This window comes from Cotesia glomerata, linkage group LG10 (genome assembly GCF_020080835.1).
Source record: "Cotesia glomerata isolate CgM1 linkage group LG10, MPM_Cglom_v2.3, whole genome shotgun sequence".
Lineage (NCBI taxonomy): Eukaryota > Metazoa > Arthropoda > Insecta > Hymenoptera > Braconidae > Cotesia > Cotesia glomerata.
Genome location: NC_058167.1, coordinates 8374867 through 8398920, shown reverse-complemented (window position 1 = coordinate 8398920; position 24054 = coordinate 8374867). Strand labels below are relative to the sequence as shown.

Below are 24054 nucleotides of genomic sequence, written 5' to 3'. Positions count from 1 at the left end.
TGTGATTTTTGACTTGCGCAGAAAAATTATAAATAAATAATTAATTATTGCAAAATTATTTAGTAATAATTTTGTAATTACAGTGAGATTTAATACTTAAGTGAAGCTGGTAGTTGTATATAAAATTTTATCGGTGAAAAAAACAATTGAACTAGGAGCAAAGAGTAAAATATATTTATAGGTGGCGATAAAGTAACGGAGTTTCGAGATGTCACGGACGTGCAATTTGTTGACAGGACGCAATTATTTGTCGATATTCAAGGTAATTTTGCGAGTTATTCACAACAAAATCTTCAATTGTCTCTATAGACATTATATAAACATGCTTATGAATAATTTATCATCCTTATTATTGTGCATTAGAAGCTATAAATAAACAAATATTATTTGTGTTTATTTGACGCGTGACAGCTGATTGTGCGCAGTTGTTTTTGCGCTTGCGCGAAAATACGCGGTTGTATTTTAAATCATTTATGTTTAGGCGGGAAAACTCTTCGTGAGATCATATGTCACCAACACGACTTTTGAGAGCGAGAAGTATATCGAGAGTGACGACAGCAATGGGGTAAAATTTTTTTTTTAATATACAATTTTAAGTCTATTCTAAGCAATTATTTTTCTTACAATATTAATTATAATAAATTATGTTAATAGGTGAAAACAATTACTCTGAGCCATGAAGCATCGAGAAATTCCCTGTCACTGGAGATGATGAAAATATTAACCTGGAATTTAGAACGAGACGATGATAAAGAATCATTGAGAGCGATTGTAATAGCTGCAGCACCTGGGAAAGTATTTTCAGCCGGTCATAATCTGAAAGAACTGGTTAGTATAATTATTTTCAATCACAGACTTTAAATTAATTAGGTTGTGTTTATCATCCAGACAATGACATTAAAGTTAATGAAAATAAAATTAGCAATGAAAATTAAGTTAGCCGACAATTAAAAATTTTTAGAATTTTTCTTTTATTGAAAAAATCATTACAAAAAAATAAAAAAAAATTTTAATTTGTAAAAAACTTGAAAAACTATAAGTGCAATTTTTAAAAAATATTTTTTAGTTCTAATTTAGTAAATGAAAAATAATCAAAAAATTAAAAACGTTGGCTTACTTTAATGACATAAATTAGTAGACAGTTGACAATTTTCAGAATTTTTTTTATTAATAAAATTATTTCAAAAAAATTAAAAAAAAAAAATTCCACATGCAAAAAATTTGAAAAGTTATACGTGCAATTTTTAAAATTTTTTTATTACTAATTCAATTAATAAAAAAAAAAAAAATAAATTTTTCGCTGTCGGCAAATTTTAGTTTCACTTAAAGTTACGTCATTTGGTCACTTTTTAATTTTTTTTTTTACCAAACAAATTTATTCCGAAAAATCATTCTTAAAAAATTGCATTTTTTATTTTTTACAATTTCTACATGTCAATTTTTTTTTTTGGCATAACTTATTTGTTACCAAAATTTTTAAATTATCAAATATCTGCTAAATTAATTTTAATATTCAGACAACGGCAAAAGGTAACAAACATCATTATGAAGTCTTTGAAACAGCTGCCAATTTAATGAAGACAATAACTAATTCTCCAGTTCCTGTAATTGCTGCTGTTGATGGTCTTGCTGCAGCAGCTGGATGTCAACTAATCAGCTCTTGTGATATTGTTATTTGTACGGAAAGAAGTAGCTTCTCTACTCCTGGGTAATTATTTTTTCTTAAATTATTTTTGCCATCATAATTTTTCATATATATTCCAGAGCAAACTTTGGAATATTTTGTTCAACTCCAGGAATTCCTCTGGTACGCAACGTACCTCAAAAAATAGCATCTTACATGCTGTATACTGGTCTTCCCTTAACTGCCCAAGAAGCTTTAAATGCTGGACTCGTCAGTAAAGTTGTGCCTAATGACAGACTTTGTAAGTGTACCTATAAATAATTAATTAATTTATTTATTTATTGATAATTAAAACAATTTTTTATAGATGAAGGAGTGAAAGAAATAACGGACGCAATTAAAGCCAAAAGCCGAGCTGTCGTTCAACTAGGAAAGAAATTCTTGTTCGAGCAACAAGAGCTTGACCTTTCCTCGGCCTATTACTATGGCACCGAAATTATGTTGCAGAATTTGGAGTTGAAGGACGCTCAGGAAGGAATCAAGAGCTTTGTAGAAAAACGTAAGCCTGTTTGGAACAATAAATTCGAAAAAGATGAAGGTTTAGAATAAAAATATACAAAATTTCTGAGTAATTTATCAGGAATTTAAAAATTATTTTCAATACTTAAAAAGTCTTGATAAACGTGAGATAAATAAATAAAATATTGATATTTCTGGATAATTTATATAAATAATTATTGCAATTTGTTTATTGTTAAAAAGTTCACGGGGGAGATGTTTGACGTCAAACAAAGTCAAGATTAAAAATTATTTTCTTAGGTCAAAGATTGTCGATTAAAAATATCCGATGATTCAATCGAAAATTTAAGTATTTTCATTGGAGTTAATTAAGATGAATAAATTAATAATAGTTTCGAAGACTAAACTGATACTTATATTCTCTAACAACTGTATAATAATATATTTATACTCTAATTAAAACTTGAAGATGGATTTTCATTCTGTCCGAAGTGCAGCGATAAGTAGAGCGATAAATCCCTCACTTAGACTGCGTATGGAAATGCATGACCCCAAATTAATGTTCCTCATTTGCGTAAAAACCCGATATTGATAATATTAAAAAAGCAAAACAGGAACTTAGAGGTTTAGAAATCCTTTGGTGGTCGCTGAGTATCGGGAGTTTATTATTGCCGTCTGATAACCCTGTCAATAAAAAATACCAATTACGCAACAAATAAATAAAAATATTATGCTGTGTTCTAGGAAAATAAAAATGGCCTTGAATTTTGTACTGAAATCTTTAAAAAAAAATTAATACTTATTGTGTAATAATTTGTGATAGTTAATATATTATCTAATTAAAATATTTTAATCTAATTTATATCTTTTATTTTTATTCTGACCTCGCTATCGGATTTTTAAAAATAGAATTATTTTTAAAATATTTACTGATCATAAATACTATATTGAGATTATTTTTTTAGGTATTTGATTGATTAATTAGCACATAGTCGATTACTAATTTTTTTTTTTTCATTTATTATCAGGCCTCCAGCGTATTTTAATGAACCGGATATTTGTTGTAAAAATAATAACTATCTTATCGAAAAACTGTCGACCGGACTGACATTCAAACGAACCAAAATTTCCAATAGTGCAGCTTAAAACCTATCAAAAGTGAATTAAATGTCATTAGTACATTTAAAAATGAAAAAAGTGATAAGATATTTGTAATTTTGTATTGTTTAATAAACCGGGGGGTCGTCTGAGATTCGAGACCGTCAATGATCTTATTAGTTTTCATTTCTCCCCTCTTGTTAACTTGCGATTAACTTATATAAACAACGTCGAGTAATATTGATCAGTTTACCCGAGATCTTTGTAAAGTTCAAGTGACTACTTGACAGCTATTTGCTTTGTTTTAATATTTATTCTTAGTTAGTATTTAGTATTACAATTAATATTTATAGCCTGACGTGATTCTAAACATTTGTTTTATTGTTTTTAATAAAGAGAAAGTATTGTTCTGTTATTGAGATATTTTATGATCTTCATAGTTAATAATAAGAGTATCTGTATGAGATTTTATACATCTGAACCCGAAGTTCCGTTGAACTCATTACAAGAACCCGTAGCTGTTGGAAAAATTTTCTGTCGGCGACAGATTTACGAATTTATTTTCGACAGCTGTACTGGTGAGTTATTTTAAAATTTTCCACCTCATTTAAATTAAAATAAAAACGGATATATAATTAATAATTTTTTTTTTAGATTGCCGTAACATGGCAGCGGTACCTCAGGGTGCATTTGCAGTTTGCAAAGTTCAAGAACTTATGGAGCGTAGAGCTCTAATGCAAAAGCCTGATAATATTGAAGAAGAAAACTTGGGTGGATTTTTCAAGAAGAATTTATCTGAAAGTAAGTATAACTAGCAACCTTGCAGTCACTATGTGACTGTCGTAACTTGTGAACTATAAAAAATTAAAATTTTGCTTTATTAAATAATGACTTTTGTTAAATTGCACTGTACTTTCTTAAATATTGACGTTTTTAAAGATATAAGCTCATCCTGATGTTACATTCATCGAGAGCTTTCATTTGAGTACCCACATCAATTTTTCATATATTTTATATATTAAAATATGGGTGATTCTCTGTAAGGATGTTTTTTGCTGTCCCAGGCATTTTTTTATTAGAAAAATTGTTATTCTGTTACTAAAAAAAATTTATTACGAAAGTAAAAAAACATTTCTATTTGGAGCATTGAAAACTAAAATGAAATAAATTATGGTTTTTTTGCTATAAATTCGTAAACCACCGAAATGTCAATCCCCTGGGCTGTCCCATTCCCAAAATTAAAACTTTAAGATTAAATTTTAAGTTATTCGTCTATAATATATAATTTGGTCCATAATGTTTATAAACTTAATTAGTTAACTAACAATCTTCTTCAATAAAAAGTACCGAAAATTAATTTGTTTCATTAAATTCATTAAACCAAAGTTTGTCCCAGGCATTTTAAGATCAGTCCCCTGCCAGAAGTTCAAAGCCAAAAAAAAAATCCAGCGTATTATTTTACTTTTTTTAAAGTTTATAAGGATCTAACTAGCCTTGAGTTAATAACCATAGGGCTGTTAGCGCTTTATCGCCATTTTATTTAGTGTCAAAGCACCGTTTGTGCTGGAAATATGTGTCTGGGCCACTTCAAAACTCAGCCCCCTGGCAGCTATTTTTATTTATAAAATTGGATCCATAAGTCTTAATATTATTCTAATTAATGTAAACATTCATTGAGAACTTGAAAAGTTGAATGCATTGAAATAGTTTGCTTGATTTTTCTCAATTTGATAAAAAAAATCAGTCCCCTGGCAATCAGTCTCCTGTCATGTTATATGGCAAAACATACACAAATATCGAAAAAGCAAAAATTAATTCGGATGTTTATTTATTATAATTAAGCTGATAGTTTTGTAGCCCTTGTTAATTTTTTTTTTCTAATAAAATCAAAAATAATTTGGTCGGACAATTTTGTACAGATTTAGGACGTCCTTACAGAGAATCACCCATATATATGTATATATGAAAAATATATCAAAATGCATGTGGGTACTCAAACGAAAGGTCTCGATGAGTGTATTGTCGGGGTGAGCTTATATCTTCAAAAATGTCAATATTTCACAAGATAAAAGGTAATTTCTTAATTATTTACGTTTTTAAAGATATAAGCTCATCCCAATGATACACTCATCAAGAGCTTTCATTTGAGTACACACATACATTTTGATATATATATAAATATATAAAATATATGAAAAATTGATGTGGGTACTCAAATGAAAGGTCTTGATGAATGTAACATCGAGATGAGCTTATATCTTAAAAAATGTCGATATTCCACAAGATAACAGTTCATTTCTTAATTATGTATCTAGAGATAAAGCATTTATGAATGCAGCCTAAATACTCATCATCATAAATTGACTATCGGTGAGAATGAAATGAAACCTTGAAAAGGCACAAATTCAAGTCAAGACCTTTACAATGACACTAAATTTTACTAAAAAAGGCGATTTTATCATATGACTATCCTGGAAACAAAATTTTTCTTATTCTCTTAATAATATAGATAACTAATTTTTCTTTTTTTTCGATTAATTTCATACTGAAATTTAAAAAAATTTTTTCTTTTTTCTAGAACAAGAACTAACTCCCTTAAAGTACAACAGCAAGCTAATGAACAGTATCTGGGGACTGTACAATCGTTACTCCGTTCATAATTTGAAAAAAAATACCGACCCCGAAGGACTACTCGCTAAAACTTTGGGGAACGTACTGCTTTCCAGTACCTCCTCAAGTGCTTCAGCTAAAGTACCTGAAACATCTGCAGAAGCTCATATTCTTTGAATAAAAAAAAAAAAAAAAAAAAAAAAAATTGATTAGTAACAATAGACAAAAATATCACCTACCAATACACAACTGTAGAGCTTTTATAAAAATAAAACCAAGTGACTATTTAATGAAAATTTAATTTACTTTAAAAAATACCTTAAATAATTTTTATTTATTACTTATTATTAGAAAATTAAACTAATAATTATTTCCTTGATTTGCGAAGTGAAAAACCTTCACCAGTAAAGGCTTTGAATTCATCAGTATTTTTTTCCTGTAAAAAAAAAAATTATTAATGAAATAAATAATTAATTATATTTTTAAAAAAGTTATATAAATAAAATTAAAACTCACATCTTTATTAGTGTTGATGGACTTGATATTACGTAAAAAGTTAAGTGTTCCAATTTTATAATCGTAATCAGGAATTCCCCGAACATAAACTGGTTTAGGAACTTGGATTTCTGATGGACCGGAATCTTTGCGTTTTTTACCATCCAGCCTATTGCCCTGACCCTGAAAAGCAAAAAATCCAGTCGACTCAGGCATTAAATCAGTAGGATCAATTTGGTCCTCCTGTGGCTTCTTCTCTTCTCGCTGAGGCTCTTTGTAACCAACTGGCGGAGCAAATTCAACGTTCATATCGCACTCAATGATAGAAACCGCTGGTCCAGGCTTAGTTTCCAAGACACACATCTCGTAGATCCTCTGATTATACTGAATGGCAACGATATCTCCGGTAGTCAAGCACGCGAAGCTACGCAGTCCATTTTCTAAAACTGCTTTCGGGTTTGTAATGTCCAGGAAATCTTCAGACTGAGGCTGGAAGCGTGCGTAAGTCGCCACTGGCAATGATACGCTCTCGATGTTTATTATTTCACTCTCTTCCAGCAATAAGTTGTGCATCATCTGTCGTAACATGTGGTATTGAATTTAAAAAAATACTAAAATTAGTCGACGTTTTTGATTTTTTTTTTTTTTCCATTTATTAAATTAGAACTAAAAAATATTTTTTTTTAATTTCACTCATAGTTTTTCAAGTTTTTTACAAATTAATTTTTTTTTTCTTTAGTAATAATTTTTTCAATAAAAAAAATTCTAAAAATTTTTAGGTGTCGATTCTATTTTCATGAATTTAGCAGACATCTAACAGTCTTTTAGATTTTTATAACAATTAAATAATAATGAAAAAAATTTAGCAAAAAATTCCACATGTAGAAATTTTATAAAATTTTAAGTTCTAATTAAAAAAAATTTTTTTTTTTTTATAATAATTGATTTGTTATAAAAATTAAAAAAAATATTTAGATGTCTGCTGATGTCAGTATCATTCGTAAAATTAATCTAATAAAAATAATTCTTTGTTTTAGTAAAGAAATAAAATTAAAAATTACCCAATATGGAAGGTAAACTTTTCCCTCATCTGCTACGAACTCCAAGACACCACAGTGGGTCACACGATTAGTCTTTTTATTAGTTAACTTAAATAACATCGGATAGACTATATTTAATCGAGTGAGCTGCTCCAATGCTGAAGGTGGCATAATTACTAAAAAAATGAACATTAGTTAGCAAAAAAAAATCATTTTAAGATTGATAATTAGATTAACATACTTTTTCCTCCACGTTCTACATCTTGTCTCTCGTTTCCTGGGAACATTGAGACTGAAAAACATTTGTATTGGGTGTTGAAGGGTCTCGGGAACATGTTAAATGCAAACTAGAAAATAATAACACAAATGTTACTTAGTTCTAACCTACAAAAATATATTTTCTTGATTAAATATTATTTATTAAACTTACCATTTTGATTTTTTTAATAAAATTGCAAGTGACAAAATAATTTAACCATTAATAAATTTTGAGTTAAGAATAAATTTACTATAAATTAAATATAAATAATAAAATGCTTTGTAATGATTCAAAGCTTGTTGTTGTCCTCTGACTATTTATAAATCCTTTATTTATTTCGATGAACACATAGAGGGCGCTATCCTGAAATTGTTTTTAACTATAGTTATATTAAAGTGTACTTGCCAAATCAAAAGAAATTTTTATTATAAACTTAATAAATAAATTCTATTCTAAATTTAATACTAAATGGAAAAAAATTTTATTTTATTAAAAAAATTATTTTATTCAAATATAGACTTACATTATTTATAAATAACTTAGTTATAAATAAAAAAAAAATAGTACTATATATACAACATACCAAATTATTAACAACTTGTTACTTTCTACTTTTTTTCTTTTTTAATAATTTTTTTTCTTTTTCTTGTTTTTTTTTTTTTATTTTTTTCTCTGATTTTTTTTCCATCTCTTTCGCCTTCTCCCGACGTTTTGCCTTCTTTTTTTTTTTCTTCTTTTCCTCCTCTGATGACGATGACGATGATGATGACGACGACGATGAAGAATCTGAACTGGACCCTGAGTCAGAGGACGAAGACGACGTCGAGGATGACGATGAGCTAGAGGAACTAGGCGTCTTCAAAGTCTCCAATATTTCAGGCGGAGGAGCAGCCAAGACCTTGGGCCGAGACTTCAAATGCTCTCTCAAATCATCTGTCAATCCTCCCAGCCCGATGGTAGTAAAAAAATTGACAGCAAACCTCGTCTTCTTGTCTGTATCCCTTGGAAAGAGTCCTTCGAAGGCTTCTTGCAATGTGACATCTTTAATTCTGTTGTTCAATTTGGGCACGCCCATGTACTCAGACAACTCTTGGAACAAAATTTTTATAAACACACGGCTACTAGGAGTTGTGTCTTCTTCGTTCAACTTGATGCAGCTGAGCACCACCCACGAAATAGAATCTGTAATTAGCAGATGGGCAAAGAACTTGGCGACATTCCTCAGCTTATTCATGTCCAGCCTGTGAATTGTGTCGTAAGATTCTTTAAAAATCTCCTCAAAAGGAGTGACGTAAATTTTGTTTATTGCACAGAAACGACCAGCTAATAATCCGTAAAATTTTTCATATGTCCTATTCTCTTTGCAGCAGTCTAGGAACATGTAACAGAGCTCGCGCTCCTGTCCGGGCTTCAGCTGCATCTTCATCAGTTTGTGCGCGCACTCTTCAAAGTCCAAAGAAGAATGAATCGTCAAATAAATTGTCCTCCTGAGAGCCTTCAAATTAGTCTCAGTATTATCCAATATAACGTCTTTCTTCTCGGCGTCTTCCTCGTCACCACTGTCATCTTCCTCAGAACTATCCTCATCCTCGCCACTGGCATCGCTGTTGTCAGAGCCCAATATTTCTTTCTGCAACTCTTTATATTTCTCTTCATTTCTAATATATTCGCTATCAAATCTAAATACGTTGAGAATATCTTCAGAGTCGTGCTTATCTTGAAGCTGAATGACGTGGATTATCTGATCATTCTCTTCCACAAGATCTAGTTCCTTGGGGACAGCCACGTGGTCTTTGAACCCATCCTTACGTATCTGGAACATAACTTCAATCATGTACTGGATTCTTTTATCGAGTTTTCCCTCGTGTAAAATATTCCTCAATAGATCAAAAATTTCCACAATACCAGCTTTGGAAACTTCGGTTAACTTCTGACCACATTCTTTTAACAAAGCAATAGCTACTTCCACGGAGTCATCAGTGGGATTTTTCAACAACACGTGCCACAGTTCCAACACGATAATCTCGTGAACAACACGCTGGTTGATTAAGTGTGCAATGAAACTTCCTGAAGAAATACACAAAGATTTATTATTAGTTTTGTATCCTCGTATGAACTGTTTAACCAGTCTGTGGATGATCAGTTCTCCAATATTTGGGAATTTCGAGTTAAGAATCGCCGTCAGAGCCGCATAAATAGGTGTGAATGTCGGAGAAGCAACTTGGGCTTGGATTATTGACCTAGCTAAGAGTCCTCTTCCTCGAATAACATTCTCTCTCAGCAACTCCCTGGTGATGAGACCGATGTTAGACGTATTGACCTTATTAATATGACCATGGATAGATTTTTTTAAAGCTTCCCACGCAATGCGTTGATAAGCTGCTGATGACTTATCAGTTATCTCCGCCTGCATCAGCTTCAGCTTCGCAGGTGGTATATAGGCACCTCCGGTCTTGGAAGTTAATAAGTCTACAGTCCTTTTTTGAGCACGAGTAATATTACCTAGTTCCTCATCCTGGATTTTATTCTTTTCGTCCTTTTTAGCTCCGTCAGGAATTTCTCCCTCTTCTGGCATCTCACTGGGTGAACTCTTGGTACGCTTGCGATTTCTCCTATCAGACCGACTAAAGGGAGAATTCCGGTCTCGCCGGTGTCTTTCAGTCATGTGCGGACTTCTTTCTCGCCTATTCCTGTCTTCACACTCACCGGGACTTCGTTCCCTACGTCTCCGTTTGTGTCTTTCCTCTTGGTCATCCGGGGACCTGTCAGTTCTTTTTTCATGGCTCCAGTCGTTGTCCCAGTATCTCTTGTGAACGTGTTCATCGTCTCGCCTCCTTCTCCTCTCTTTGCGGTCCTTGTCAGAACGCCGATGTTCAACGGGGCTTCCTTCGTGTTCCATAGCTATTTGTTTGGATTAATATTTATTAACTACCAGGTACGTTAATATCTGCGATAAAAAAAAAAAAACACAGGTTAATTGATACCGTGCTTATTGCAAAGTAATTAGTATGTGTAGAGGTTAAGTTCTCACCAAAAATAGTTTTATAAATGAAATTTGATTTTTAACTAGATTCACTTAGAAAATAAATTAATGTTTCACTATTGTATTTAATATAAAATAAAAACTATTTAATTAAATAAATATATCACTTTAAATCGTTGATAAACTTTTTTTCAGAATAATAACGTACGAATACGTTAGTTTTTGGTTGGAGATCGGAATAATATATACAAGCTTGTGTTTGCTCACCACACTCTATATAGAATAAACTGATGAACATATGGCGGCCATAGTTAAGAGATTCTCATGTAGGGGATAAGTATACATAAAAAGTATTTTTCCCGTTTTTCCCTCCATAAATGAAATTTATTAATTATTTTAAATATAGATGTCACTTTGGTCTTTGGCCAACCAATGGGAATTTTGTATGAATTATTGGAAACTCGCAGTCAATATTCATGAAAGTATAGCTTTAGTCAACGGAAATTGAAATTAAAAAAATCAAAAAGTTCTAAATTATAATTATGACACTTCAAAAAAAATGTATCACTAAAATTTATCTGCTATAAAATACGTGCTTCATAATTATTAATTAATTAATGAAAATATATAAAAAATAAAAACCAGTGCCGGAAGTTGAACTATGCGCATGCTCGCTAAACAACCGTTGAAAGTCATCATTCATTTTAAATTTTAACCGACAACAAGCTGCGTCCCCTATTCTTGGAGTTAGTGTTAAAGTTTTATTTTCTACTCTGACAATAATGACTAACGCACTTTAAATAAATTTATTTTTTCATCAACACTTGTAAAAAATAATTCAGTTTATCAATTTTATAAAAATTGTCGTCATAAAATACAATGAAATCAGCAATGGCAGACGACACAGTGCGGGTTGCTGTCAGAGTTAGACCTTTGGTGTCATCAGAGATCGATCGAGGTTGCCAGGATATCCTGAACGTGATCCAGCCAGAAAATCAGGTCCAAGTTCGAAATGATAAAGCATTCACATTTAACCACGTATTTGGACCAAAATGTACCCAAGATGAGTTCTATGAGACCGCTGTTTCGGGTATGATCAGCAAGTTGTTTAAAGGTAAGCCTTATTTTAGAATTTATTATTTAATGAGATTAAAGTTAGCAGTCACTAAATAATTTTTTTATTTTTTTTAACAAACAAATTTGTTTCTGAAAATAACTTGAAAAATTGCATTTTTAATTTTTTAAAATTTCTACATGTCAAATTTTTTTTTCATTTTTTTCCACAATTAATTTCTTAAAAAAACTATTAAAATTTAATAAATATTTGCTAAATTAATTTATAATACTAAAGTTAGCCGACATATTTAATTTTTTGGATTTTTTTTTTAAATTAAATCAAACCAAAAAAAATATTTTTTTTAAATTTCACTTGAAGTTTTTCACAAATGAAATTTTTTAAAAATTTTTTTGTAATTATTTTTTAATAAAAAAAATTCTAAAAATTTTTAAATGTCGGCTAATTTAATTTTCATTTAAATTATGAATTCACCAATTGATTTTCGCTTTATTTATTTAATAGGTTACAATGTCACAATCCTCGCCTATGGTCAGACGGGGAGTGGAAAAACCCATTCAATGGGAACCAACTACTCAGCCGGCGAATCCATGGGTGTGATTCCGCGAGCTGTCAATGATATATTTAAGTGTATCAATGACGAATCTCATAAATACAACTACCGAGTGACAGTGTCTTTCATGGAGCTGTACAATGAACAATTATATGACCTCCTGGCGGATAAGAATCGAAAGGATTGCGTCGTCGACATAAGGGAATACAGTAATAAAGAGATCAAAATAACTGGAGTAACAGAAAAAGAAGTGAGCAATGCAGACGAGACTTTACAGTTACTTATCCACGGGTCACAGGGTCGTGCCACTGGGTCTACGGCCATGAATGACCAAAGTAGCAGAAGCCACGCAATATTCTCGATGATTATTTTCCAGGAGCCTAAGGACAATCCAGCAAATGCCACAACTGCAAAATTCCATTTGGTCGACTTGGCTGGTTCTGAAAGAAGCAAGAAGACTCAGGCCACTGGTGAGCGCTTCAAGGAGGGTGTCAATATTAATAAAGGTCTTTTGGCTTTGGGGAATGTCATATCACAGCTGGGAGACAATAATTCCAACTCTTTTGTTGTTTATCGAGACAGCAAACTTACGAGGCTCCTTCAAGATTCTCTTGGAGGAAACTCAATCACTTTAATGATTGCCTGCGTGAGTCCGGCTGACTACAACTTAGAAGAGACCCTCAGCACTCTCCGGTACGCTGACAGAGCCAAAAAAATCAAGAACAAACCAATTGTGAACCAAGATCCGAAGACTGCGAAGATAAATTCTTTGCAAGCGGAGATTGTTAACTTACAACTGGCACTGGCTGTTAAAGGACCGCTTCAAGGATGTCCTCCGGAGCACGCTGAGCTAGCTGAAAGGAACAAGTCTTTGCAGAAAAAACTGCGCGAGCTCACTGAGAAGTTCAATGCAAATATGTTTGAGACAATGTGCATGAACGAAAGGGCTGAGTTGGCTGAGAGCGCCAAGGAGAAGATTTACTCGGGATTGATGAAAATCCTTGAAGAGTTTGACAAAATCCTGGAGGATCAGTCCTTGGAAAACTTCTACAAGGAAACTTTGTGCAGTATAAGAATAAGGATACACGAATTGTTGAATCAGCAGAAAAAAATGGACGCTGAAATTTATCAGCAAATGTCGTTGGAGCAGATTCCTAGGTCTCAGAATTCGACAGATGATACTGAGGAAGACCAACGGAGCTTTGATGACAGCGTTCATTTAGACGAAGAACATGCAGAGCACACTCTGAGGCAAGCTGACAGAAATAATGAGGTCCAGAATATCAACCGTGAGCTTGCAGTAAAAGAAGAACTTATTAATCGGCTATTGAGCAATACGTCGCAAATCGCGGAGCAGACTAAAGAAGTCCAGGAAATGGAGCTGGAAATAAAAAATTTGCAGGCAGAAAGGGATAAATTATTGAAGACTCTAGAAAATGTGCAACATAATTCGGCAAGTGCGAAATTGGCTGAGTCTCGTCGTAAAAAGCTCCAGGAATTTGAGAAGAAAATTTCTGAGTTGACTCGTAAATGTACGGAACAGAATCGCATTATTAAGGGGAAAGAAAAGTCAGATCAGCAGATCAAAAATTTGACTTCTGAAATTCAGGCTCTGAAGCAAACGAGGGTGAAATTGATTCGGGAGATGCGCAAGGAGTCGGATAGATTCACGCAGTACAAACAGCAGCGAGAAAAAGAGCTCTACAAGCTGAAGGATCAAGATCGCAAGAGGCAGAATCAGATGGCGCGGATGCAAAATCAGCACAGCAAGCAACAGAATGTTTATAAGAGAAAGATTGAAGAGTATGCTGCGATGAATAAACGATTGAAAGAAACGCTTGAATTGCAGATAAAGGCACAACAGCGAAGAGAAAAAAATAGCAGCTCGAAAGAAGGTAAATTATTAATTTTCAAATATTATCTATATTAAGGAATAAGAAAAATTTTGTATCCAGGATAGTCATAATTGCAAAGGTCTTGACTTGAATTTATGCCTTTTCAAGGTTTCATTTCATTCTCACCGATAGTCAATTTATTGTAATAAGTATTTAGGCTACATTCGAAAATGCTCTATCTCTAGATACATAATTAAGAAATGACCTTTTATTTTGTAAACTATTGACATTTTTAATGATATAAGCTCATCACGCTGTTACACTCATCGAGACCTTTCATTTGAGTACTCACATCAATTTTTCATATATTTATATATTTCATAAATTCCATATATATATAAAATATATAAAAAATGCTACGTGGATACTCAAATGAAAGATCTCGATGGGTGTAACATCGAGATGAGCTTGTGTCTTTAAAAACGTCAATAATTAAAAAATAAGATTGTATCTTGTCAACTAATGATATTTTTAAAGATATAAGCTCATCTCGACATTACACTCATCGAGACCTTTCATTTGAGTACCCACATCAATTTTTCATATATTTATATATATGAATATATGAAAAGTATATAAAAATGCATGCGGGTACTCAAATGAAAGCTCTTGATGAGTGTAACATTGGGGTGAGCTTATATCTTTAAAAACGTCAATAGTTAAAAAAGTACAGTGTAATTTAACAAAAGTCATTATTTAGTGACTGCAAGGTTGCTAGTATTTATTAATGTTTTTTTGTATAAACAATATTTTTTTTTCTTAGGTATTCAAGCATTCGTCTCGAGGGAGATCGAAGAAGCTCTAGAGCGCATCAATTGTGAATGTATGCTAGATAAATACATGAAAGAGCGCTCAAGTTACTCACAGCTGCTCCAGAAGCGCGAGAAGCAGCACGCTATTGACTCAGCAGAGAATTTGATAGAAGAAATGAAAGACCTGCAGGACGTTATTGATCTGCTAAACGTTCAAATCGGCCAGTTACAGCAACAGCTGATGGAGGCGGATAAAAAAAAGTCCAGTGGCAAGTTTAAAGAAATTAGTTCGATGGGAGACGCCAAGTTGGCTTTGAAAACGGCGATCGAAGTGGTGACTGATAATTTTCGCAAACACTGGATCAAATTAGCCGAACACGATTCGCTTCTTCCCAAGTTCAATGATCTTGAAAAGAAGCATGACCAAGTTCTTATGGAGAACCGACAGTTACAGCTCCGAGAAGAAAATATGAAAAGGCAAATGGAGGAGCTGAAACAAGCAAACGAGGAACTCCAAAAGGCTGGGCCGGTAAAAAAAGTCAGCACTGGTAATAGAAAAGCCCTACAGGAATGGGATTCAAATGCTTATGATTATCAGAACATTTCACTGGACGAGAGTGTAGTTGATTACGAAGATGATATTGTCAAGGACCCGGATTGGTCCAAAACACCTTTGTACAAACGTACTAGGACTACTTTCAATGTTATCAACAATGGTTCTCTCGAAGAAAGCTTTCTGCCGATTAAAAGGTCTTCTAACGGTGATATCAAATGTAGCTGCTCGAAAACAAAGTGCAAGTCGCGGTTATGTTCATGTAGAAAAAATGCTGGTGTTTGCGGACCCAAGTGTGGCTGCGACGATTCTTGCGAAAATAGAGATCCTGATAAGACCGGTCAGCTATTTTTCCCAGATAAGGTCGAATCAAACGATGCCAAGCGATCAAAGTAAATTTTTTATTCATTTTTTTATTTCTTTTATTTGTGAATTTTTTATTTAATTATTTCTTTTGTTTGTTTGTTTGTTTCAGGATTGATGCAGAGGGTTGATGAGCAAGCATCAATGATCAATTAATGAACATATTGTTAGACCTAGCTAATTTTTTTTTTATTACTGACCTATTACGATGTCTGTAATACTAATTAAAATTGTTTGTTTCAGGATCGATGCAGAGGGTTGATGAGGGTTGATGAGCAAGCATCAATGATCAATTAATGAACATATTGTTAGACCTAGCTAATTTTTTTTTTTATTATTGACCTATTACGATGTCTGTAATACTAATTAAAATTAATCTTTCATCGTATCTTGTAATTAATTAATATTAAAAACAATATATTATAACTTGTGATAAAATATTTTTAAATTTAAGATTACTACGATATTGTTATTAGACAAGTAGAATTATTTAATTATCTCAATTATTGTTGAAAAATGATTAACTTTTATAATTATCATAAAAAGAGTTTGTAAAATTAATTGAAATAATTTAATTAATATTTTTTAATAAAAATTTATATTCTTAAGTTTATATTGATAAATTATTTTTGTTTCGAAGTACCAGGAGACGGATCTTTTTTTGAAGCAAACTCTGTTAACTCTTCAGCGAAAGATCTGATACTCTTAGTCCTTTTTGTGGTCAGAGGGTCTTTAGGAGGTCGCTCCGATTCTTTCAGATGCGGATGGAAAGCAGTCAACCTGTTGATGATATGATTCGAGTGAAAAGTTTCTCCGGAGGTTCCTTCACCTCCGGACTCGTCATCGACTCTGGTGAATCTCAATTTTTTACGCAAACTTGGTACTTTACTTTTAGGAGCTTCTGCAGACTCATTAACCGGCGGTACCACAGCGGAATTCATTTCTTCGTAGCGTCTTCTGCACTCGATGTCAAAGGACGTAGAGATCAAAGAACCGCGAACACGTTTTATCGCCAGCTTTTCGATTATATACTCATATTCGTTGTTCATGCAACCGGCAAATGATACTCTACGTGTTCTTCTAGGAAATAGTCTACGGAATAGTCGAAACAGAAAATTATCATCTGCATCGTCTTCACTGTCGCTCATCTTTCAATCAAATTTTAATTCGATCAGCTGATTTTACTAACTGTCAATTATTGATTATCTTTATTTAAAATTGAATTTTATAATTTTATTACTTATTAGTGACTTCATAGTGATTAGCTGTCAATAATTTGTTTTGTTGGTATTTTTAGTTTTTTATGAAAATTAATTTAGCAGATATTTAATAATTTTTAGAACTTTTGACAAATAAATTATGGCAAAAAAATAAGATTAAGAAATTGACATGTAGAAATTTTTAAAAATTAAAAATGCAATTTTTTTGAATTAATTTTATTGTTAAAATAAAATTAAAAATTGGTCAAGTGCTAGCTAATTTTAATGTCATAATTTTTTTAATAGAAAATTTTAAAATATCTTCATGCAGAAATCTAAAAATGTATGTAGCAGATATTTGATAATTTTTATGACAAAAGTTAGCAGTCACTAGAGAATTTTTTAATTTTTTTTTAACAAACAAATTTCTTCATAAAAATTACTTTTAAAAAATTGCATTTTTTATTTTTTAAAATTTCTATATGTCAATTTTTTTGCCATAATATATTTAGAAAAAAAAATTCTAAAAATTATTAAATATATGCTAAATTTATTTTCATTAATTTTTCTAACAAATAAATTGTGTAACAAAAAAATGATGCTAAAATTAATTGAAGCTCAACAATTTTTTATTTTTTTTCCAACAATTAAATAACAAGTAAAAAAATTGCACGTACAATTTTTTAAAATTCCTACACGTGAAATTTTTTCTTTTAATTTTTTTAATAAAAAAAATTTTCAGATAGCTAATTTAATTTTCATAAAAAAAATGTGAGAACATATAATTTTTTATGAAAATTAAGTTAAAAACTTAGAATTTTTTTTTATTGAAAAAAGTATTACAAAAAAATTAAAAAAAAATTTCATTTGGAAAAAACTTGAAAAACTATAAGTGCTATTCTTTAAAAATATTTTTTAGTTCTAATTTAATAGATAAAAAAAAATTAAAAAAATTAAAAACGTCGGCTAACTTTAATGGCATTAATTTTTTTTAAATCATTTTAATGTTAAATAAAGTTTAAAAATATTCAAATATATTTAAACCTTACTGTCATAATTTTTTTTTCTCATATATATTTCATTCATTTCCTTAAAAATTATCACAACTGTCACTTGTCTGCTATTTCCAGCCCTAAAACAGGAGAAACAATTCTGATAAAATTTTGACTAGAGTGAGTACAAAAATTTAAACGTATGTAAATTGTGTTTATATATATATATACATATATATAGAGTTGCTCTTATCTCATATTCCGAAGTATATATACTTGACTGTGTGATATGTTGGTGTTCTACAGTCCATGACGTGTCATGGCAGCGATATTGGGCTGTACAATTGAGTAGTGCGGTGTGATATGCAGTCGTCTACGACCTTTTGTGGGGATAAAATTTTTTAACCTGACAACACACAGATAAATATTTATTATCTGACCAGAAGACTGTTAAATCAACTGTTTTAACTTTTACGCTGTTTTAAAGAGACACTGCGTAAATACCTGCAAGGAATAATATTAACACAATACAGCATTTATATATATTCGTACATACTTACCTGTATTATTATCATTTGATGTAATATACCAAGATTACACGATGTCTTTTCGGCTGTTGTGGATTTTTTCAATAATAAATACTGTATGGACGTTTTATTTGCCGGGTTTGGCACCGGTTAATTACTGTAAAATTGGTGAAGGATCTGAGCTCTGCAAAGTACGTTTCATTTATTATTATTATTATTATTATTGCTTTTTAAAGTTGTCCTATAATTTTATTTGATTTACAGCGATTTTTATTTACCTGCATTGTGAATTAGTCACGCATCATTGAATTATAAAAATATGTCATCGTTATAAAATGATAATAAAATTTTTTAATCTCGTTTCAGTCTGATATTAAATTATATGTCAATCGATTAAATACAGAAGAGTCGGTTATACCTTATGAATATTCGTTGTAAGTGATAGTATTTTATTTATTAAAAATTATTCCTGTAAAATACAGTAAAATAATAATATTAGTAATAAATTATTAATTATCCTTTTTAATTTTTGTGATTTAGCTTCGACTTTTGTGTGAGCGACGATACACAGTCTCCGGTTGAAAACTTGGGTCAGGTTGTGTTTGGCGAAAGAATAAGGCCATCGAATTATGAACTGACGTTTATGAAAAATGTCACCTGTCAAAAAGTTTGTACAAAATCGTACACCGGAGGTGATAAAAACTCGGAAGACGAATTAGACAAATTGCGTGAAGGAATCCGGCTGAATTATCAACATCATTGGATTGTTGGTTTGTATTTTTATTTTTTTATACTGTAAAAAATTTTGGTGATCAAAAAATCATTGTTCTTACAATGATACTTAAATTTAAAGACATCTGATAATTTTTTCGAAGAAAACAATATTAAAGTTTTTTTTATTTATTAAATTAGAGCTAAAAAATATTTTTTTTTAATTTTACTTGTAGTTTTTTAAGATTTTCACAAATACAAATTTTTTTGTAATTTTTTCAATAACAAAAAATTTTAAAACATTTTAGAAGTCAGCTAACTTAATTTTCATTCAAAAAAAAAATTTATTAGAAAAATTTCATCTTTATAAACTCTAAAAAATTATAAATGAAATTTTTTCAAAATAATTTTCTCGACCTAAGGTAAAAGCCCCAATAGATGATCACGTACCAGTATATGATCACTCCATGTATTTGGATATCTATATTCACATGGAGTGATCATATACTGGTACATGATCATCTATTGGGGCTTTTACCTTACTTTATTAAAAAAAAAAAAAATGCTATTTCAATAATTAACTAATTAAATATTATTTATTTAGACAATATGCCTGTAACATGGTGCTACCCATTACCAAATGTCCCGAGTGACTCAGAAAAAAAACAATATTGCAGCACCGGGTTCCCAATGGGATGTTTCTTGCATGAAGCTAGATCCTCTCAGGAAGGTTGCAATCCAAACGTAAGTATTTTTTAATGTAATAAATAATTTTTATTTAAAATAATAATAAATAGTTATTATAATATATTCATCAAATAAAATATTTAAGTAAATGTGGTGCTAGAACCAGAGCTTTAAGTATTTATTAAGATGTAGAATTAATTTAAAATACTGTGATGAAAAATTGTAAAAAGCAGTTCTTACTGTTGTACAATGCTAAATAAATATCTATCTATTATATATTCATCGATAAATTTACTTATTACATAATTTCAGTCAATGTACGACAAGGCAAACACTCTTTACTTATACAACCACGTGGACTTGGAAATAACGTACCACAGTGGAGAAAAAGAAGACTGGGGAGCTGGATTCCGAGATAATGGAGGTCGTATTATCGCCGTGAAAGTGACACCTCGTAGTATCAAGCATCCACCGAATGGAGAAGACTGCACTTCAAAGTACCTGCTGGACATTCCTGCGGAAAAATTGGGCAAAGACCAAAAGCTATCAATCACCTACACCTACTCCGTGAACTATGTTAAGAACAACACTATAAAGTGGTCGTCTCGGTGGGACTACATTCTCGAGTCAATGCCGCACACAAATATCCAGTGGTTCAGTATTCTCAACTCCCTGGTTATTGTTTTGTTCTTATCTGGAATGGTCGCGATGATTATGCTAAGAACTTTACACAAAGACATTGCGCGTTACAATCAGGTAATTTTAATTAAATGGATATTCAAGAAATGAAAACTTCTTTTATCTTTCCGCTTAGATCTCTCTATCACAATTTTATATGACAAAATTCTTTTACATCTTTTACTAACCAGATGCAATAATAAATTATTTAACGGGTTGGGTACTGGCTGTCAATATTTATATTTATTAATTTATATATTTATTAAATAAAAAATATGTTAAAAGAATTTTGCTACAGGAATTGTGATTTTTCCATGTCTGTGTTGCGATAACGCAGGCTTATTTTCAGATTGAGTCTGGTGAAGACGCGCAAGAAGAGTTTGGCTGGAAGCTGGTTCACGGTGATGTATTTAGGCCACCAAGAAAAGGAATGTTGCTTGCTGTTTTTCTTGGCTCAGGTGTTCAAGTATTTTTCATGACTCTTGTAACTCTAGGTTTGTATTTATTCTTTATTATTTATATTTATTTTATTTTATTTAACGCCAAGCGGCAGTATACATAAGAATATAAAATATAGAGTATTAAATTTATCAAATAAATTTAATCAAGTGATATTACATTACATGATGGTAAAGAGAGTAGATAAAAATAAAAAATTCTAAAATTCTAATATATAATTGCAAGTACTAGGTGGGGAAATAGCAGAATTAAAAGAAAAAAGATTATTATATTTATTTATTTATGATTATTGTTTATGTTTATTCAAGCCGAAAAATTAATTATTTATTTAATTAACAGCATTCGCGTGTCTCGGTTTTCTTTCACCGGCAAACCGTGGAGCGTTGATGACCTGTGCCATGGTGCTGTATGTTTGCCTTGGTACACCGGCTGGTTACGTCTCTGCAAGGATCTACAAGAGTTTCGGTGGTGAGAAATGGAAGACCAATGTTTTGCTGACAGCGATGCTCAGTCCCGGGTATGATTTGTTTTTGATAATAACTAATTTATTAATAGAGCATGAATATCGAATTATTATTTATTTATTTATTCATTTTACGCCAAGCGGCAATATACATTAAAGATATAAAATTAAATTTATTAGATATATAGAATCAAATAATATTTTGTTACATTTTTATTATACATGTTATTTTTATAATTTTTATTACAGAATCATCTTCAGTTTATTCTTTATAATGAATTTGATCTTCCGGGCAAAAGGAAGCTCGGCAGCAGTGCCTTTCAGCACACTTGTTGCTCTTCTGGCTCTGTGGTTTGGAGTTTCGGTACCACTAACATTTGTTGGTGCCTATTTTGGATTCAGAAAACGAGTAAGTTATAATCCTAAAGTTGTATCTGAGTAAGAAAAAATTTATTTATTAATTAATTGTATTATTTTAGTCATTGGAACACCCCGTGAGGACAAATCAAATTCCGCGTCAAATTCCCGAGCAAAGTTTCTACACGCAGGCAATACCTGGAGTTGTTATGGGTGGTGTTCTACCATTTGGCTGCATATTTATCCAATTATTCTTTATTCTCAATTCTATATGGTCAAGTCAAATGTACTATATGTTTGGATTTCTATTTTTGGTTTTCTTGATACTCATTATAACATGCTCAGAAACTACGATACTTCTCTGTTATTTCCATTTATGTGCCGAGGTAAATTTATTATTATTACTATTATTATTATTATTATTATTATTATTATTATTATTATTATTATTTTAAAATACTAATTGATTATTATTTACCATTTACTACAATATTAAGGGGTAACACCACTGTGGAGGTAAAAAAAAAGGTGATTTTCGGGAATTTTTTTGACAGAGAAAATAAAGGAATTTGAGGATCGGATTTTTTTATTTTATTAAGGGTACATTAACGATTATTACCCTAAATTTTTATTAAAAAATATTTAATTATTACAAAGTTATTAACAATCTCGTAGAGCACTAGAAAAAATTCCCCCCTCCATGGTCGCATCGATAAGGATGTAGTTATCGTTGTACGTACGGAATTTTAATAATTTGGATTCTAAAGATTTTTTTAGGTGGGTTAAAACAAAAAAGAAACAGTAAAAATAATGAGAAAATTTTAAACCAGTCGCCATTTTTTTTAAATTAAATTTTTCAAAATTTCTTACGTGCTACGATAACTACATCCGTACTGATTAAAAAGCAATTTGGGTTTTTATTTTCAAATGATCCGTTTTTGAGTTATCAATGCGACCATAGAGGGGGGAATTTTTTCTAGTGCTCTACGAGATTGTTAATAACTTTTTAATAATTAAATATTTTTTAATAAAAATTTAAGATAATAATCTTTAATATAAGGTAAAAGCCCCAGTATATGATCATGTACCAGTATATGATCACTCCATGTATTTGTATATCTATATTCGCAAATATAGGTATACAAATACATGGAGTGATCATATACTGGTACATGATCATATATTGGGGCTTTTACCTTACCCTTAATAAAATAAAAAAAAAATCAGATCCCCAAATTCCTTTATTTTCCCTGTCAAAAAAATTCCCGAAAATCACCTTTTTTTCGACCGTCACAGTGGTGTTCTCCCTTAATTGCCATTTATTTAATAAAACATAATATAAAATAATTATTTAATATTATAGGATTACCATTGGTGGTGGAGAAGCTTCTTAACATCAGGATTTACAGCAGTCTATTTATTAATTTATTGTATTCACTTCTTTGTAAAAAAATTAAATATCGAAGATGGAACTTCAACATTTTTATACTTTGGATACACTCTAATAATGGTATTTTTGTTCTTCCTTTTGACGGGTAAGTTTGACACATTATTCTTTATACTTTATTTAATTTTTTGACATTAGTTAATAACTGTTTTAAAATTTTGTTTAAGGTTCAATCGGATTTCTCGCGTGTTTCTGGTTTGTAAGAAAAATTTACAGTGTAGTTAAGGTCGATTGAAAATATTTAAGTATTTAGAAGCCGTGGTAACTTTAAGTTAAACTTGTGAGAATAAAATAAAGTCGTTTTCGAAGTTGACATCAGCTTCAATTTTGCCAGTAATTATAAAAAAAATTTGTAATAAATTATTATTATTAAATCAGTATTCAAATTATTTTATTATAACATCACTCTTATAATAAATATAAATATATTTTTTACACGATAAATTTTTTACGCGTTTGAAACTGATGTCAACGACGTTAACGCACAAATTTGAGTGTTAAAACGAGTGAACGCGTAAATGGAGTGCGACTTAATGATTAATTAATTAATTAATTTTATTAAGCTTAATCTTAACCACTAAAATTACAATTATAATTTTTTTTTTATAATTGACCTTTGAGGTCTGATAAATCACGTGTACAAATTGGTGACTAAAACATTCTATTATATTATTATTATTATTATAATTTGTCCATGATATTATTAAAAAATTTA

At 30.8% G+C, this 24054-nt stretch overlaps 7 protein-coding genes across 10 annotated transcripts; 4 read left to right on the top strand and 3 right to left on the bottom strand.

Moving 5' to 3' along the window:
* Positions 1-80: 80 nt before the first annotated feature.
* LOC123273250 (enoyl-CoA hydratase domain-containing protein 3, mitochondrial) lies at positions 81-3001 on the top strand. The gene is made up of 6 exons (XM_044740608.1): positions 81-262; positions 482-565; positions 655-828; positions 1518-1708; positions 1765-1925; positions 1992-3001. The coding sequence occupies exons 1-6, from the start codon at positions 209-211 to the stop codon at positions 2231-2233; spliced, it is 906 nt and encodes a 301-aa protein (XP_044596543.1). The 5' UTR covers positions 81-208; the 3' UTR covers positions 2234-3001.
* A 478-nt stretch (positions 3002-3479) lies between these two features.
* Positions 3480-6064, top strand: LOC123273272. The gene is made up of 3 exons (XM_044740667.1): positions 3480-3819; positions 3896-4042; positions 5820-6064. The coding sequence occupies exons 1-3, from the start codon at positions 3669-3671 to the stop codon at positions 6026-6028; spliced, it is 507 nt and encodes a 168-aa protein (XP_044596602.1). The 5' UTR covers positions 3480-3668; the 3' UTR covers positions 6029-6064.
* Positions 6036-7981, bottom strand: LOC123273254 (ubiquitin recognition factor in ER-associated degradation protein 1). Its single transcript, XM_044740615.1, has 5 exons — positions 7817-7981; positions 7628-7733; positions 7408-7562; positions 6368-6922; positions 6036-6287 (listed from the first exon to the last, which is right to left on the bottom strand). The coding sequence occupies exons 1-5, from the start codon at positions 7817-7819 to the stop codon at positions 6219-6221; spliced, it is 888 nt and encodes a 295-aa protein (XP_044596550.1). The 5' UTR covers positions 7820-7981; the 3' UTR covers positions 6036-6218.
* Positions 7982-8231: 250 nt separating this feature from the next.
* Positions 8232-10717, bottom strand: LOC123273201 (pre-mRNA-splicing factor CWC22 homolog). The gene is made up of 2 exons (XM_044740527.1): positions 10677-10717; positions 8232-10592 (listed from the first exon to the last, which is right to left on the bottom strand). Exon 2 carries the CDS (start codon positions 10542-10544, stop codon positions 8247-8249), a length of 2298 nt encoding a protein of 765 aa, XP_044596462.1. The 5' UTR covers positions 10545-10592; positions 10677-10717; the 3' UTR covers positions 8232-8246.
* A 538-nt stretch (positions 10718-11255) lies between these two features.
* On the top strand, positions 11256-16207 carry LOC123273189 (chromosome-associated kinesin KIF4). Of its 2 annotated transcripts, none has more exons than XM_044740501.1 (4): positions 11256-11742; positions 12208-14151; positions 14915-15848; positions 16063-16207. In XM_044740501.1, the coding sequence occupies exons 1-4, from the start codon at positions 11508-11510 to the stop codon at positions 16079-16081; spliced, it is 3132 nt and encodes a 1043-aa protein (XP_044596436.1). In that variant the 5' UTR covers positions 11256-11507; the 3' UTR covers positions 16082-16207. The 2 variants fall into 2 exon arrangements, with proteins under 2 accessions (XP_044596436.1, XP_044596439.1); XM_044740504.1 differs by lacking the exon at positions 16063-16207 and adding an exon at positions 15932-16039.
* Positions 16208-16396: 189 nt separating this feature from the next.
* On the bottom strand, positions 16397-17117 carry LOC123273270. 2 transcript variants are annotated; one of them, XM_044740653.1, is made up of 2 exons: positions 17064-17117; positions 16397-16911 (listed from the first exon to the last, which is right to left on the bottom strand). In XM_044740653.1, the coding sequence occupies exon 2, from the start codon at positions 16866-16868 to the stop codon at positions 16443-16445; it is 426 nt and encodes a 141-aa protein (XP_044596588.1). In that variant the 5' UTR covers positions 16869-16911; positions 17064-17117; the 3' UTR covers positions 16397-16442. The 2 variants fall into 2 exon arrangements, with proteins under 2 accessions (XP_044596588.1, XP_044596587.1); XM_044740652.1 differs by lacking the exon at positions 17064-17117 and having other exon boundaries at positions 16397-17048.
* A 1433-nt stretch (positions 17118-18550) lies between these two features.
* On the top strand, positions 18551-23985 carry LOC123273207 (transmembrane 9 superfamily member 2). 2 transcript variants are annotated; one of them, XM_044740543.1, is made up of 11 exons: positions 18551-18728; positions 18904-18971; positions 19078-19307; positions 19853-19992; positions 20248-20691; positions 20963-21107; positions 21412-21589; positions 21785-21944; positions 22015-22278; positions 23256-23427; positions 23507-23985. In XM_044740543.1, the coding sequence occupies exons 1-11, from the start codon at positions 18612-18614 to the stop codon at positions 23572-23574; spliced, it is 1986 nt and encodes a 661-aa protein (XP_044596478.1). In that variant the 5' UTR covers positions 18551-18611; the 3' UTR covers positions 23575-23985. The 2 variants fall into 2 exon arrangements, with proteins under 2 accessions (XP_044596478.1, XP_044596477.1); XM_044740542.1 differs by having other exon boundaries at positions 20951-21107.
* The last annotated feature ends 69 nt before the right edge of the window (positions 23986-24054 follow it).